At 58.5% G+C, this 16,162-nt stretch overlaps 1 protein-coding gene across 1 annotated transcript; it reads left to right on the top strand.

Annotated features, from left to right (window-relative positions):
• The first annotated feature begins 4,295 nt into the window (after positions 1–4,295).
• On the top strand, positions 4,296–7,135 carry SNAI1 (snail family transcriptional repressor 1). Its single transcript, XM_068416326.1, has 3 exons — positions 4,296–4,387; positions 5,000–5,503; positions 6,782–7,135. Exons 1-3 carry the CDS (start codon positions 4,309–4,311, stop codon positions 6,961–6,963), a joined length of 765 nt encoding a protein of 254 aa, XP_068272427.1. The 5' UTR covers positions 4,296–4,308; the 3' UTR covers positions 6,964–7,135.
• The last annotated feature ends 9,027 nt before the right edge of the window (positions 7,136–16,162 follow it).

Raw genomic sequence — 16,162 nt, 5'->3', positions numbered from 1 at the left:
TTCTGTAAGCCATAGGAACAAACCTCCCTGGACCTTGTTAAATCAGGAAGGTGTGACTGTCCAGCCAGGCTTTTCTGTTGAAATCGTCACAGCTCCCATAGCTTTAACTCCTCTGGCTGTCATCTTTGTGATGTTGACATCCTTGTGTTGTCCTCAGCTTAGGTAGCTCCAAATGAGGAGGTGAAGGCTGGCTTGCAGCAACGACCGGTCAGAAGTTGCTGGTGCTGAGTGACTGTACCCTAACCGCCTGTGCAGACCCATCCCTTGACTATGCAACTTGGGTTTGATTTGCATCAATTTATTACTTGGGAATTCTTTCACAGAAGGTACAGACCAAAAATATTGACTGGAAAATGCACACTAGTTCTACTTTAACTTTGATTACATGAGTGCGTGAGTAAGAGCAATGTCCTGGAATCCTGGCACCTGCTAGCTTGGCAACAGCAGGATTCACAGCACTGCTTTGTGTGCTGTGATGGGCATCCATAGAACTGCTCAGAGACAAACCTAGCCGTAGACTTCCACTTGCTCCAGCTGCTGAAGAGCTTTGTGTCTATGCTGCTGACTACATCAACAAATACAAATGTGTTTACACCTGCTGTGGGATGTCTTGCTGGTTGGTTTAATAAGACATTGTGTCAAGAGGCGCGTGTGTTCTGTGTGTAGCCTTGATTCATCTCATTTGTGCACAGAAACTTGTGATTAAAAAAAGCCTTGTTCTAGAACAAGCTAGTTTGGGCTTTGAAATCCAGTGGAGTGTTACTGCAGAAGAGTGAAGTACTCTGCCAGAGCTGCTCTCACCTCGTCAGCAGCTGATCTTGGAGCCGCAGCAAATCCAAAGTGCCCATTGTTGGGGATAATGCAATCGGGCCACCTTGGACCTGTGAAATTCCCCATGTCTGGCACAGGGAGTCAACCTTAGGAGGATGATTAGTGCAGACGAGAGGGACAGAATGGGAGGAGACAAGCTTGTGGTTGAGCTGTTTTTTTAAATTAATCTGTCAAAGACTGGTCTTAATGAGTCTGATAAATTGTTGTCAGCATTAATTGCCTAACACAAAGGCATCGCTTCATCTGGAATTACAGCAATAAATCCCCCTGGTCTCCTTATGCTGGGGGGATGAAATCTTGTAAAGGATCCCATCTATAATAAAGCATTAATGGTATATTCTGGGTCCTCGTGTCACCTGATTGACAAAGGCACAGCAAATTTGCCTTTGGCCAACTATACTGGATGGCCACAACCAGCATAAGAAGGATTAACCTCTCGCAATACCGAGGCTGTGTTAAGTCATGGAAAAGAAAATGAGGGATGTGCTCGCAGTCCTAAAGCTTTTGTTTGGTTTAAATATACTGAAAATGACAATGGGGCATTTGCCTGGTTTGGGGCTGGGTTTTTGTTTGTTTTTCTAATGCAGAGCTTCGTGGCACAGTTGCATTGGTCCATGATTCATTCTTCAGAAGCAACTCATTTTTTATGGGTAAACTACATTATTCTTCAGGTGATACAAATGAGGACCGTTGAAACCACTCCGAAAAATTCCATTTCCTTCCTCACTCCTTCTCCAAAACTCCAGAAAATACTCAGCACTCAGTGAAAATAAGCGGCTTAGGTCTCTCCTTCTAGTTCTTCTCACATTTGTTCTGTCTTTACCTAGTACACAGACACTGGGCTTTTAAAAAATAATGCAGTGGAGCTTCAGGGAGCTGTTTTGGTATCCCAGTGCGATGAGTTTCCCTTCCATAAGCTGAGCGTAGGGGAAATAAACCCACCCTGGTCGCTGCAGCAGCTTCAGGCACGGCGTGCGCCGACAGCAGAGGGAGGTCTTGCATTCTGGAGAGGACGGGACAGGGTTCGCACCTCCTGGCCCCGTGCTCGGCCCCGTCCTCCTCCACCCGGCTCAGGGGCCTGCGGTGAGTTTCACGGAGCTCCCCTGGCCCTGCAGTGCGGTGCACGCCTCATCCCCACCCCTCATGGCCAGAACTTCCCTTCACCCCATCACAGTCTCCCTTGGCAGCAGGAGCTTTGCTCTGCAGCACGGTATTTGAGACGCTTCGTGTAGCCATGGGGCCAAAGAAGGTAAAAAGAACAATTTGCAGCAGACTTGCCACTCTGGAGGTGGTTAGCATGTGCCTGCGAGCTCCTTTGGCTGGTCCATGTGGGTCTGGGACTGAAGCTGTGCCACGGGCTGGTGCCAGGGCTGTTCTGACCAGCGCGGGGCTCAGCAGCTACCAGAGCCCGGTGCTGTGGTGCAGGCTGGGACGGCGGAGAAGCCACTGCCGTTTCCAGCCCGTGAATCATTGCAGAGCTTCCCCTCCCCTCTGGTCGCCTGCTTTCTGTCCTGTAGCTTGCTGGCTCACGGGCACAGGCAGGTCAGGTCACTCTCTACCTTGATCTCGGTTTTTTCTTTAGCATATGCACTTTTTTTCCACGCGCAGTGGTTGGAACAGATCTGATAATTAACATTTCAGAAAGAACAGAGGAGCAAGCTTTGCTTCTTGAAAGAAAACCACCTCGTTGGGTTCCTCGCACAAGTGCCCCCAGTATAACCACATCCGCGGCAGGTGGAGGAGCGTGGGGGGGCACCGGCGAGGCGCGGGGGGAGGCACCTGCGGCAGCACCCGGGCTGCTGCCCCCTGCCCCGTGGGGTGCTGCACCTCCAGATCCCTGCGAGAAATGGGGCGGACCTGGCCTCTGTGATTTGCATCCCCCAAGGCCTTCAGGGGCACAATTCCCCCTGAACTTCAGGCTGATCCGGAGATGAGTTGTGCAGATAAACACCTGCTGAAAGCCATGGGCAATTCTGCAGCGAAGAAGGAACGGATCCAGCTCCAGAGAACGTGGCTGCAGGGGAAGAGTTTGCAAACGCATCTGTCTCCACAGGACTGCCTGTGGCTGGCAGGACAAGCTTTCCAAGCTGCTCCTGCCCTGAGGAAAGACTGACAGTGAGCTCAGCCCCCAGCACTGCAGCTGTGCCAGTGTAAAGCTTTGCTCCCCACTTCTGCATTTCATGCAGGTTGTGGCTAAACTGTAACGTCTGGTCAGCGGGGGCTGGCGGAGCGGTGTGTGATGGCTGCGTCACGAGTGGACCGGCACCACAGGCCCTTTTTCGAGTGGCAGGGCTGGGTGCTGGCCAGGAGTGAGGAGGCATTCCCAGCAGGTCCCGTTCTTCCTCCTCCCGCAGCCGCCCGCCGCCAGCAGCTGCCTTGGCCCGAGCTGAGTGTGGCCCCTGCAGCAGGTGGCTGGACCCGTGCCCTGAGCCCTTCCAGCGGGGAAATCCCTGCGTGAGCCGGAGGGACGGGGCGCGCTGGAAGCCCGGGCTGGGCTTTTTAACTGCCAGGCCAGAGGGACCGCTCTGGCTCTGCTCACCACTGACCCCCAGCACCCGCTAGCAAGGCCTGGGCACCTTCCCATGGGCACGTGTCCCTGGGAGCAGAGAACCAAAAGGAGTGTGTGCCTCTCTGGGGTTGTGTGACCCACACCGCCGCTCGTGGGGAAGGAGTTTGGGAAGGCAGGAGGGGAGGAAACCGGAGGGCAGCTTGCTCGGGGAGGCTGCACTGCCTGAGACCTGCCTGGCAGAAGGGAGCAGCATGTCTGGGCAGGTGCTCCGGAGCCCTGCCTGGGGGAGGGAAACACCAAGGGCTGCGCTGGATCCATCCCCCAAGATATTGCCTCTTCTCAGAGGATTAATTACCTGCAGCGAACTGTGCTCCCCCCCCGGGCTGTGTCCCAGCCGTGCTTTGGAGCAGCAGGGCACGGCGGAGGCTTGTCCTCATCTGCATCGCAGTCCCCAGCAGTGGGGCAGGGACAAGGACAGCCACGCGTGGGGGAGGCCCGGGGATCACCCTCCCGGCACAGTGCCTTCCTCCAGCCCCGTTGCTGTAGGTCTCCCCGGCTCGGGCACAGAGGCCGTGGGTCTGTCGCATGGTCCCTTGCCCTGCTTCCCTCCGGGACACCGGCTGGTCCCCGCGGGAAGCGTGGCACTAGGGAAACACTCCGGGGAGAAGCCAGAAGTGGCTCGTTCATCATCATCATCAACAGCAGCAGCAGCAGCAGCAGCAGCAGCAGCAGCAGCAGCAGCAGCAGCAGCAGCACCAGCTCCGTCCCGCGGGAGCCGACCCCCGTGGGCAATCCCCACGGCTCGGCCCGGCTCGGTGCCCGCCCCGCCTGGCCCATTGGCTGCGGGGCCCGGGGGCGGCCCCGCCCCGCCCCGCCCGCCCCCGCACCGCCCCCCCGGCCCCGGGCCCATATCAGCGGGCGCGGCGGCGCGGCGGCCCGGCAGCGGGCGGCGGCACCGGGGCTGCAAGATGCCGCGCTCCTTCCTGGTGAAGAAGCACTTCTCGGCCAGCAAGAAGCCCAACTACAGCGAGCTGGAGAGCCAGGCCGGTGCGTGGACGGGGCGCGGCGGGACGGGCCACGCACGTGGGGAGCTCCGCGGGGTGGGGCGGGGGCTGCGGTGCGGGATCGCCCCGTGTCCGCGCACGGGAGCGGGGGGTTGACTGACTTTTGCAGAGGTGCGGGGGTGGTTTGTTTTTTTTTTTTCCAATTTCGTGCATCTCGGGTGGGGTGAGGCGCGGGATCCCTCGTGTCCCGGGGTGTGGAGCCGCCCCCTGGTACCCCGGGGTAGGCAGAGGCGCTGGGGGCTCCCCCGTGGGGTGGGCACGGGAGCGCGGGGAGCAACCCATGACGGGGGTGGGCAGGGGCGCGGGGTTCCCTTCGCCCCATCCCTCGCAGCAAGGTGGGCTGGGGCTCTGGGCTCCCGCGGGGTGGGCTGGGGTCCCTTTGCTCCTCTGGCTCCGGGGTGGGGTGCGGGGCTCCCACGGGATGGCCTGGGGTCGGGTCCCATTGCCCCGGGGGTGGTGCGGAGCCCCGCGGGGATGGGCTGGGCACCCCGCTGCCCTGGGTGCGGGGCCCCCCCGGGGGTGGGTTGAGGTCCCCTCGCTCCCGTTCCCACGGGGAGCATCGGGCCCCCGCTGAGCGCTGCCGCCCCCCCCGCAGTGCTGGCCACCCCGCTGCTCTACGAGACGTGCCCGCTGCCCGTCATCCCCCCGCCCGAGGTGCTCGGCCCTGGTGCCTACTACCCGCCACTGGTGTGGGACGCGGGGCTGCTCTCCAGCCTCTTCCCAGGCGGCCCGGGCAGCGAGGCGGCGGGTGGCGCGGCCCCAGCGCTGGACCTGACCACGCTCTCCAGTGAGGAGGATGAAGGCAAGAGCTCGGGGCCCCCCAGCCCAGCCTCGGCCCCCGCCGCCGCCGAGCGCTTCCGCTGCGCCCAGTGTGCCAAGGCTTACTCCACCTTCGCCGGGCTCTCCAAGCACAAGCAATTGCACTGCGACGCCCAGGCCAGGAAATCCTTCAGCTGCAAGTACTGCGAGAAGGAGTACGTGAGCCTGGGGGCTCTCAAGATGCACATCCGGAGCCACACGCTGCCCTGTGTCTGCAAGATGTGCGGCAAGGCCTTCTCCCGGCCCTGGCTGCTGCAGGGCCACATCCGGACGCACACCGGTAACGCTGGCTCTTGCCCCTTTCCCTCCCTCCCTCCCTTATCACCTCCTGCTTCCCAGCTCCATGGCCCCCAGCGAATCGGTGGGCTGGGTGTTATCTGTGAAGATAAGGGCTTCCCAAACCCCCTTGGCACATCTCTCTAAAATGTCCTTTAAATATCCTCTTGGCTGGAACTGAGCGCAGGGTCAAGGCTTGGCTCGTAAATCTGTGCCGCTGCTGTTAGTGCTGTGCCTGCCCGTGAGCCAGCCCGTCGGCCATGGTGTGACAACACACACTTCAGCTCAATTTCATAAACTGGGGCGATGAGACAGCTGGAGCACTCCCTCCCTGTGCGCTGCCATGCCCGAAGCATCCCTCCCTGCTCACACCAAGGGCTCCTGGCCAGTCTCCCCAGCCAGGGCAGCTCCCCAGACCCAGCTGCCCACCACCGTGGCCTCCAACCCGCCACCCCGCTCAGCAGCGATGAGCTCAGCTCAAAGCGCACCCGCTGCCGCGATGCACTGCAGCAAGGCTCGGCGAGGCCAGCGGGCAGGTGCTGGGGGCGCGGGGCCGGCCACCCCCCACACCTGTTGGTGCGGGTCCGGGTGCCGCAGCTGCAGCCCACCCCGCTGCCACGGCTGCCCCTACAATGCATCTCCCGAGCATCCTTTGTGGGGCTGCGGGGATAGCATAATTGTTACTTGGCACTGATTTCACACCCTCTTAATGTACTAAAGATGATGGCTGAAGGAAGCCGAGAAGACTTAATTGTGCTTTCCAAATTGAGCATACACATTTGTTTCCTCCAAAAGAGGCTTTCTGGGAGGAATTCGCCCTGGCCAGGGTTTTCAATGCGAGCGGGGCGGGAGAAGGGGGAGCGCGGGGCTCGGCGGAGGAAATAGCTATACTTGCCCTGGCGCTGGCGCCTTCCAGCCGCTGCCTGCTATGATATAATTAACACATAGCACTTGGCTTTCCTGCCGCTCTGCAAATGCTGCGCTTGGCTCCAGGCGGGAGACAAATACTGTGTCTTCGTTTGTATGTGTGGCTGCCTTGCTGCTTGCAGATGTTTCCAGCATGAATTTGCTGTGGTTCGTGGGAGAGGTTTTTCTGGGAGTAGGCAATTCCCCAGTCCGCGGCTTTCTACATACCTAGTCCGCCTTTCCCACCCAACCATAGCAGCCAGCACTTCTTTTCATTGTGCTCCTCACACACTTGGGCTAATGAATGGCTCCTTCTTTGATATTCCCCATGTGTTGATGCACTGGTTAATTGGGAGCGTTTCTCTTTGTCCCACAGGTGAAAAGCCCTTTTCCTGTACACACTGCAACCGGGCCTTTGCTGACCGCTCTAATCTCCGAGCCCACCTGCAGACCCATTCAGATGTAAAGAAGTACCAATGCAAAACCTGCTCCCGGACTTTCTCCCGTATGTCGCTGCTCCACAAGCATGAGGAGACGGGCTGCTCCGGCTCCCGCTGAGGACTCCGCTCCCCGGGCCGCTCACCACGCAAATCCCTATGTTATAACTAGTTTCTGTAGGAGTTAGTTTCCTCCGTCGCCATCGCAGCGTGCGCCGGGCCGGACGCAGCTACTCCAGCTCTCCTCACACTCCTTGCTCGGTGCCTCCTGTGCAATGCGAAGGCCTCATCCTTCTCCCGTCCCGGCGTCTGAGGGTGCAGGGTTGGACCCCGGTGCAAAGCGAGTGCGTGAAACCCGGTGAGGGGGGCACAGCCCTGAGCCGGCCCTGCTGCTGCCGCTGCCCCTCGGCAGGTGCCCCCGCACTCAGCACCTTGCAGGGCTGGACCTGCACCCCACTGCCCCTATCAAACTTGTAGCTTGGGGGGGTTGGGTTTTTTTTATGTTTGGTTTTTTTTTTTACCATAACCACTTGGCAACTTTTTAAGAACCAATATTTTTTTAACGAAGGACAAAAATGTTATTCCCCCCCACCCCAAGTGTATATACGCTGCCTGTAGAAGGTGTAACTATGCAATAATACAGTATCCCAGTAGTTGTGAAGCAGCTGCTTCTTCCCCAGCACAATGACAATTTGCGATGCCTGCGAGATTAACAGTGTCCATAAAAGGCATGGGTAGCCATTTCAAACACCAGCCCTGTTTACAGAGCAGCTATGCACTCAAGCACCTGTTAATATGACTCTTAACAACTGCTTTTCAAGAGAGCTGTGACTAATAGCAGGCACTTGTCAGCCGATACAATGGTGGCCTGTCCCAAGGCTGCCCATCGACAGGTGTGTGCCAAAAGCCCTATTTATGGGTATTGACAGGTGCCTCCTGAATGCATCTTTCTTTGGACATTGTTTTCACGGAATCATTACAAAGAGGATGTTTACATTTCAAAGGTACACTGGTATTTATATTTTTGTGCTACAATTTTGTACTGATGAAACTTTTTATATAATTATATACAGTTTATTGATATTCAATAAAATGGTTAATTTATAATAGGGTTTTGTGGGTGCTTGGGGTGAATATGCAGCAGCAGGTGGGGGAGTGCTGCAGGGACCGGGGTGCTGGGCTGGCTGGGGGTGCTGGGCTCAACTATCCTGCTCCCACCATGCCCTCCTGGCCTCTGGCTGCAGGTGAAGGGCAAGTGCCATTGAGAGGAGGGGATCTGCAGAGCAGTCGCCTCTCAGGGCAGGAAAAGGCAGGCTGAGTCAGTTCCTGCCGTGGGGCTAGGGAAGGGGCAGCTGTGTGGTGATGCAGGCTGGGGGGGACAGGGGTGCTGGGGGTGCAGCGGATCTGCCTGGCTCCGCATGGGAAAGTGCAAGGGCTTGGACATCCCTCCCAGCGTGCCTGGGTGGATGCTGGCTTCCCCACGGGGCTACTGGAGCACCTGTAGCCTGGCTGTGTCCCTTGGTGCTCCCTGGGGAGCAGGGGACTGCCTGGCTGGGGTGGTGGGACTGCCTCTGGCCCCTGGCAGCCCCTGAGCCTCCCTGGGGAAGGCTGGAGCGCCGGGCACCCCAGTGAGCTGAGCCTGCGGGTGGGTGACCTGATGTGGGTGGTGTGGCAACTGAGGTGACACATCCTGTTGTCACCGCAGAGCCCTCCAGCGTGTGCAGGTGGGGCTGTCCCCTGCATGCCCACAGCCAGGAGGGGACAGAGTGGCAGGTGCTCCCGGATACCCCAGGGAGGGGTTTCCTAATGACGCCATGCACAAACGTTCCCAATGCCTTGTACCTTTGCAGCCACCTTCGAGTTTGGGGTGCTTCAGGCACAGCGCAGCCCGTCGTGGTGCCCAGGTGCTGGGATTTTTGTCCTGCTTCCCCTGCGTTTCCTCGATGCCATCTCCAGGACATTGCTTTCAACCAGGAGATAAAAGCATGTGCCCTCCAGCACTCATCCCCCCTCCAGCCCGCTGGCGTCAGGGGAGCAGGAAGATGCGTGTGGCTGTAAAAGGGAGCAGAGCTGCTGCTCACCCCGGCTTTAATTAAGAGCTCACCCAGTATAAACCGACTTTCCCAGCCGAGTTGGACTCATTACTTGATTATTAAGCAGGGCAGGAAGTTTTGGGTTTGCTCGGTGCTTTTTTCTTCCTTTTCCCAACAGGAAGCGGGGGAGGGGCACTAATTACTTTCAGCTTTCCATCCATAAAATCCTGGAGCCACAAAAGCAGCTAAATAGTTAAAAAAAGACCAATTTTAAGAACGGACCACCTGCAGGAGCTGGAAAGGAGGGTGGAGGAGTGGACAAGGAGGGAGCAGAAGCCTGCTGAGCCCTGCTCGGCCAGCCCGGGTCAGGGTTGGCTTTGGGGCTCTGACACGCCAGAGCCCTCAGTTGTTGCTTGGCTCTGGGGCCCTGCAGCGTGCGTCCAGCCCCGCCGCACAGGCTGCGGCTTGCCCCCACCCCTGGCTGTCACCGGTTCGGATGGGAACCCTTTCCCCACGTCGTTGGGGCTGTTGCTTCTTCCCTGCGCTGGCACCCACAGGGGAACCCTGCCAGCTCCCTCTCAATGGGCTTCGACGATGAGAGTTGTGAGAAACCACCCCCTTAGCAATCTTTCCTGCTCTCAGTTGTGTTCCTGGCTTTGTCCAGAGCCTGGCTGGGACGCAAGGCTTTTAGAGAGAAGGTATAAACCGGGTGGAGGACAGCCTAGGCTCCGACTGACAAATCCCACTGGCATTCAAACACAAATGCAGCCTTAAAACACTGGAAAAAAAAGAAATGCTGCCTGTTCTGAATCACAAAAGCTCAGCCCACTGGCACTGGGGCTGCTGCTGCATCTGCTTCCTTCCCTGCCTTGCCCAAGCACCCTGCGCCCTGGGCGCCCACGGCCGCCCAGGCAGGAGCACCCTGCGCCCCGGGCACCCACGGCTGCCCAGATGCCGTCCTGCAGGTTGGGGCAGTGCCTCTGACCTCCCCAAGTTATGCCCAGGTCTGGACCAGCTGCTGCCCCATCGCAGGGTGATGGATGTGACCCAGATCCCTCCTCTTCTGACCGGCTGCTTGTTTTCCTACTGCAAAAGTATCTTATTTCTACACTGAGGGCTGCTGGGGTGAGCGGAGGGCTGGGGCCCACGACAAGGACACCCTTGTGTCCAGCTCAAACCTGCTGCGGACGTGGGCAATCCCCTCTGTCCTTTCTCTGCCCCCCCATAGAGTTCTGGGACTCTGTGATGGAGAATTGCACCCAGGAGCTGGGCCTGAGGATAAGTTGCAATTGCTTTTTCGTTTCATTTTCAGAAGGAAACCCCCCCCCAGAGCAGCATCCCTGGCAGCAAGGGCAGCTGGCAGCTGTGGTCCCCTTGCCCTCGGTCCTCTGCGCTTGCCCAGGCAATGAGCGCTGCATGGCAAAGCCAGAGGGTTCATGGCAAAACCTCAGCAGATTTTTTTCCCTGTTTTTCCCCCTCTCTCTGTTTTAATGCCACAGGAACTCAACACACTGTAAAGCCGCTGCCCGCAGCCCCGCTGTCTCACCCAGGTAGCGCAGGCTGCAGTTTTGGAGGTGGGGGTGATGGGGGGGGCGGCAGGCGGCGATTAATGGGAGGAACCATTTGGTGACCACCTTGTGTGACCATCTGTAACAGATTACAGTGTCAGCGCTCGTAAAACCCAGGATTCAATCAAGGGCCCGGCAGGTAGCGGGGGGCCCTGCTGGCAGGGGCCGCGGTGCCAGGGTGCAGGCGGTGCCGGCTCCGGGCTGCCGTGCTCCCCGGGCGGCCGCGCGGCCATGGCGTCGAGTGTTTGAACTCCGCCATTTCATTTCCACGGACCTCCACGGGACCTTTAAATGAGCACGTACGGCCCCTCGGCTCCTGGAGCCCTTTCAAAGGCTCTGGGGAAACCACAAAGTGCCTTTTCTTCCAGAGAGGTTTTCCCCCCCGTCCCTGACCCAATGGAGACTTAAGGGTGTTTGGAAACCCGCCCTGCCGTGGGACCCCCCTGGGGCAGAGAGCTGGGGCAGACCCACACAGAGATAGTGGGTTAAAAAGGGCTTTAAGGCTTCCACACCGTTGTTTGAATTCGTCCTGTCTCTGCGGGCACCCAGAGCACCCCAGAGGGGATGAAAAGGGAAGCGGGTAGATTATGGCCACCTTTGCAAAGGCTGAGCTTCATCTGCTTGGTGATTTGGGGGCTGCAGTTCCCAAAACTGCCTTTTTCACCCCTTTCTGTCCCCATCTCTCTCGGGGACGGGCACGAGTCACACCTGGCCCTGGTGCAGTGAGGGTGATGAGCAGCTCCGGGGCCACTGTGCACCCAAAGTCCTTGGCAAATCCCCCCATGAGGCATCCGGGCACTGGGAAGAGGAAAGAGGGAACAAGAAGAAGGGCTGGGAAGTGTTTAAACAAGGAACACACGGAGCCTGTCTCACGCTCAGCTGCGCTGGGGGCTCCATGCAGAGCTCACCTCGAGGTGGGGAGCAGGCGGCGGGTGGGGGACAGCCCTGCCACTGCCTCCCAAAATGCCTCCCCCACCTCCAGGGCAGTAGGGAGGAAAAAATTTTCCACTTTCTTCTCCTGTCGTTGCAAAACTGTTCAATGGAAATGTTCTCATCGTGATCTCCCAGATTCCCCGCAGCCTCCGGAGGAGGGTTTCCAGCACTCGAGTGTGCATCTCCAGAAGGCAGCCAAAGCTCAGCCCCTACAAAGTGTAGCAATCTAATTCTTCTTTGGCTCTTACCTTACCTAGAAAAAGCTGAATAAACAAACAGAAACCAGTCAGGATCCAGGGAAAGGCCCGTTATTAAAGTCAGTTGCTGGGTGGCTGTTTCTGGTTTGGGGAAGGGAATGACCGGAGCTTCATGGCAGAAGCTGGGATGGTTTGTGGGGCGATCAGCAGAGACAACACGAGTTTCCCACTCGAGATACCTGGGACTTCTGCCTTGGAAGATGTTTATCCTCGGCTGGAGAAGAAGGGCAGCAGGGCTCAGCGAGCCGCTGTCGACAGGCAGCCCCGGTGAAAGCCTCCGTCCATTAACAGCTCGCCGTAAGGATCGGGGTTCACAAACAAGCTGCAGGTGTAGCTATTGTTTTTCTGGCTCCGGGCTATTGACACGAGCAATAATCTCAAATTAATCTTTAATCGGATGATGAACTGATAGCGTGGGGCTGGGGAGGTGCGAGTCTTCCCATGGAGACAAAGAGCACGGCGAACACGGAGAGAGGGAGCCAGGGAGACCTGGGGAAGGGGCGCGAGGCTGGAGGGTTAAAATAAAGGCGATTTCTCCCTGCGGGTGCAGGTGCTCTGGGTTGCAGCGTCGCTGTGGTCTTGCCGCCAGCTGCGCTCACCTTTCCGAGAGCATCGCCTCTCCCCGGCCACGCTGCCTGCGAGCACAGCGGGGCGAGGGGCGATGCCTGCCCCGGGGCTGCACCGTGCCCCGGCGAAGCATCGGCCACCTGCCAAAGCATCGCCAGCGCCTGCCTCGCTGGCTCAAAAGTCAGGCTGTAAATCCTCACCGGCTTTCTCCTGCGCGAAGCGAGCACAAACTCCTCACCCTGAGCGCGTGGGGCAGCTCCACTCGAGGGTTGAGAAACACCTTCCCAGGGCTGTCTCACCCTCCGACTATTTATGTCCCCTGCGCACACGCCGAGGCAGTGGCTGCAGCTGGCGGGAGGACGGGCAGCCCCCAGCTGCGCTCGCGAGGGTTCGGGGCGCCGCAGGGGGACGGAGAAGCCTGATGCTGTTGTGGGTTAAACGGTTGTTTCTCCTTTCTCGCTCTGAGCCAGTCCCGGGGATGGGGAAGGCTCTGGGGGCCTCTGGCGCTGCCCCCACAGCGGGTGAGAGCTCGTGTGGGGTGGGAGCGGGTCTGTGTCCCGGGGGCAGTGCAGGCAGGTGGGTGACACTGAGCAAACAGCCTCTCTGCAGAGACACCCTCACCAGAGCCCCAGGCACTTCACAACCCGCTCCCTTAACAGCCGTGGGTTAAAAATGAACCCCATAAAGCCGCTGTGCTTGCTCTCTCCACCTGAGGATGAGCACTTCGGCACAAGGGACACGAGCGCACGCACAGCAGCGACCCGCGTCCTCCCCACAATGTAAGCGCAGGAGTCACCAGCCTGCGCCGACCCCTTTACAATAGCAACGCTGTGCTGTAACTCGTTGGAGATTTGCCTAGAAAATCATCAGAAAGTATTTTAAATCCAGCATAACATACATATTTATGGATCACCTTCTGTTTTACTGGGCTCCCTGAAAGCAATGCGGGGCCTGTTTTACTTTTCCCAATAAAAAGGCTCACGTTTCACATGCGAGGAGATCGGCGTCTCCCGAGCTAATTAATCCGGGTTCCCCTCCACCTCCACATTTTCCACGCAGGGTTACGCTGGCGACACTTTGTCTGTGGCCACTCCGGGAGGACTGTGCAGCACATTAAGCCTCCTTTACGGGTGATGCGCTGGAGGCAGAGCGGGGCGAGGCGAGGAAGTGCCGGCGTGTCACGGCACGGAGTCATGGCCCGTTATAAAGAGCTTCAAGGGCCTGCGTTATGTCATTACTCAATTAGCCTGTTGGTAATAGCACTTCATTAGAGAGACAGTTCCTATTCACTGGCCCTAATCCACTTTCTAAAGGCAGGGCTGGAGCCACTGATCGCTTTCCCTGCTTTCCCGATGAGGCAGAAAGCAGGTTTGGAGAGTGGCCCTGCGACGGGCAGGGTAGGGGCAGCGATCCCACCACCGCGGCCGGGGCAGCCCCCCACCACCCTAAAACCAAGACAGGGGTGGCAGCACCCAGCCCCAGCAGCTTGGGGATGTGCGGGGGTGCAGAGCACCTGCCCTGCTCACCAACCTCTGAAATCAGGCTGTTAACCAGGGAGCAAAAGAGTTTTGGTGTCAAACCATGGGCAGCCGCAGCTGAGGACGTGACCCCTCATCACCCGGCTGGAGGTGATGGGTGAGCCGGTGCCAGGGATGCTCTTGGGGGACCAGCTGTGGGGACAGGCACCGCCTGCCCAGCCTGCGCCTCACTTCAGCCCACGGTGGGGGCAGAAAGAAAAGCCACTCTTTTCATTTATTTATTTATTTTTATTTTTATTTTTTCTCTTCCTCCGCTCTGTGACACTCAGCGCTCGGTGGAAACTGAAGCGGGGTAGGAAGTGGTGCGAGAGCCTCGCGCAGGAAACCCATGTGTGTCAGGGAAGGATGTCAGCGCCGGCGGTGGGACCGAGGGGCGAACAGCCGGCGCGGGAGCTGCCCCCACCCTGCCGGCGACTCACCGATGAGAGGGGCAGGAAGCGAAATGGAGCCCTTCCTCTGTAAATAAAGGTATCGGCTTCTATTTGAGGCGGTGATAGAGCAAACCCGGAGGTGCAGGGAGCTCCCAGCCAGCGCAGAGGTGCCCAGCCAGGGTAGTACCACGGGGCTGGGAAATGTTCCCAGTGTTCTGCCCACCCCATTGGCTTCAAAACCACTGGGCTCCTGTGCTCCGCAGGGACCTGGTCCCCCAGATCCCCCCACCACGACGGCCAGAGCATCCTCAGCTACGGCCCCTCACGAGACAGCTGCACAGCTGGTGCTTGGGGCCTCGTCCTGCTGCAGCCCCCCACAGGACACCAGCCCGCAGGCACCTCGCCCACCCCATGTCCTCCTTCCCTGGGGCATCCATCAGCCAGATGCCCCCTTCATGCCGTGCTGCTGTGGGAGGAGCTGGGCTTGGGGATTTTCCCTCCCCCATAAAAAATAACCTTGCTCAGACTCCAGAAAGATTCAGCCCAAGCACAGAAGTTATTTTAGGTCAAAGAAGTACCTGGGTGGGAAAGTTTATTGCCCTGGTTGCGGCAGCTGCTGTCTGTGATCAATATCATCCAGACTTTCCCCCTTAAACCCTCACTTTGGAGCAGTAGCCTTCCATCACCACTTCCACCAGCCTGGAGGGAGCGATGTGGGGACCCCATTTGCTGGAAAAATTTATTTATTAGTACTTGTGACTCAGCCCAGGACCCGAGGGCCTATTTTTAAATGCAGACACTGGTTTCCCTCAAATGGTCTTTGGAGCATCCCAGGAGCATCCCAGGAACATCCCAGGAACAGCTGGGCAGCACCATGCCCAAACAGTGGCTGGCACGTGCATGAGGGACAGAGGCTGCGGTCCTCGCCGGCTGCAGGGCAGCCCTTGGCGGGGAAGTCTGGGGGTCACACACCATCACCTACAGGAAAGTCCAAATCTTCCACAATTTAAGCAAACACCTTGTTTTCCTTCAAACCCTTTTGCCATTTCATAACACTGGCTGCTTCTCCCCGAAAGGAAATAGCTGTCCCATAAATAAAGGTGGGAGGGAGCGCGGGGGAGCTGCGAGCGCAGGCAAGGCAGATGCAGAAAGCCTTTCCCGGTGTGCTCCAGCTCTCGGCCGGAGGATAACATCAGTGGGTGGAAGAGCAGAGAGGGGCCGTGGCGCACACGCGTGCCAAGGAGCCCCTCACACACGGCCACAGCTGGGGCACCCCCAGCCCTCTCCTTGTCACCCTTGGAGCATCCTCCCGGCCAGCCCGGCGTGGCGGGGGCATGCTGAGAGCGGTCCCTGCGGTGAGCCCCATGCCCAAGCCCTACGCCCGGGCTCCTAGGCACCAGGAGCTCTTTCCCCGTTGCAGTAGGAGCCTCAGGTAGGGGACACCTGCAAACCCCCCTCATGGCACTGAGTGAGGGCAGGTCAGCAGCACAGGGAGCAGCTGAGCAGGCACAGGTATCACATCCCAGCTCCGGCACTGACTCCGCATCCTTGGTCGTGGCACATTGTCTCCACGTGTGCTCTTTTCTATGCACAGTGCGGGTATCAAACCGCAGCCGCAGCCGTATGGGGCTCTGAGCCCAGTGGTGGGGAGCAGGCGAGCCCAGCAGACCAGCCAAGACACGAGAAGGGGCACCAGGACAGCACCCTCCCGGGGGACCCTCATGGGTCCCGTACCCACTGGCCCCGCGTACCTGTGGCTCGGGGCTCTGACGGCTGCAGGTTTCTCTCTGCTGGCCTGGCCTCAGCGCTGAGCCATTAATAACCAACTCTAGTTCCGTCTCCCCAGCCCGCAGCCCCTATTTTCTCTCAAAACCAAGCTGCGAGGGGAATGAATTATCTCTCTTCATTTTCATTTTCCTTCTGTCTCTGCTGCTGGCAAATTAACAGCTTCCCTTGATGCCAAACGATTTGCAGTTTATCTCCCGAAGCACAAGTTCACTCCCAATCTGCACTGGGGAAACTTAAAATAATTGCAGAAAAACTCTTCTGAAAG

The sequence above is a fragment of the Nyctibius grandis genome, chromosome 19 (assembly GCF_013368605.1).
Source record: "Nyctibius grandis isolate bNycGra1 chromosome 19, bNycGra1.pri, whole genome shotgun sequence".
NCBI lineage: Eukaryota > Metazoa > Chordata > Aves > Nyctibiiformes > Nyctibiidae > Nyctibius > Nyctibius grandis.
Note: the sequence above shows the minus strand (reverse complement) of the source record. Positions and strands in the feature narration are given on the sequence as shown.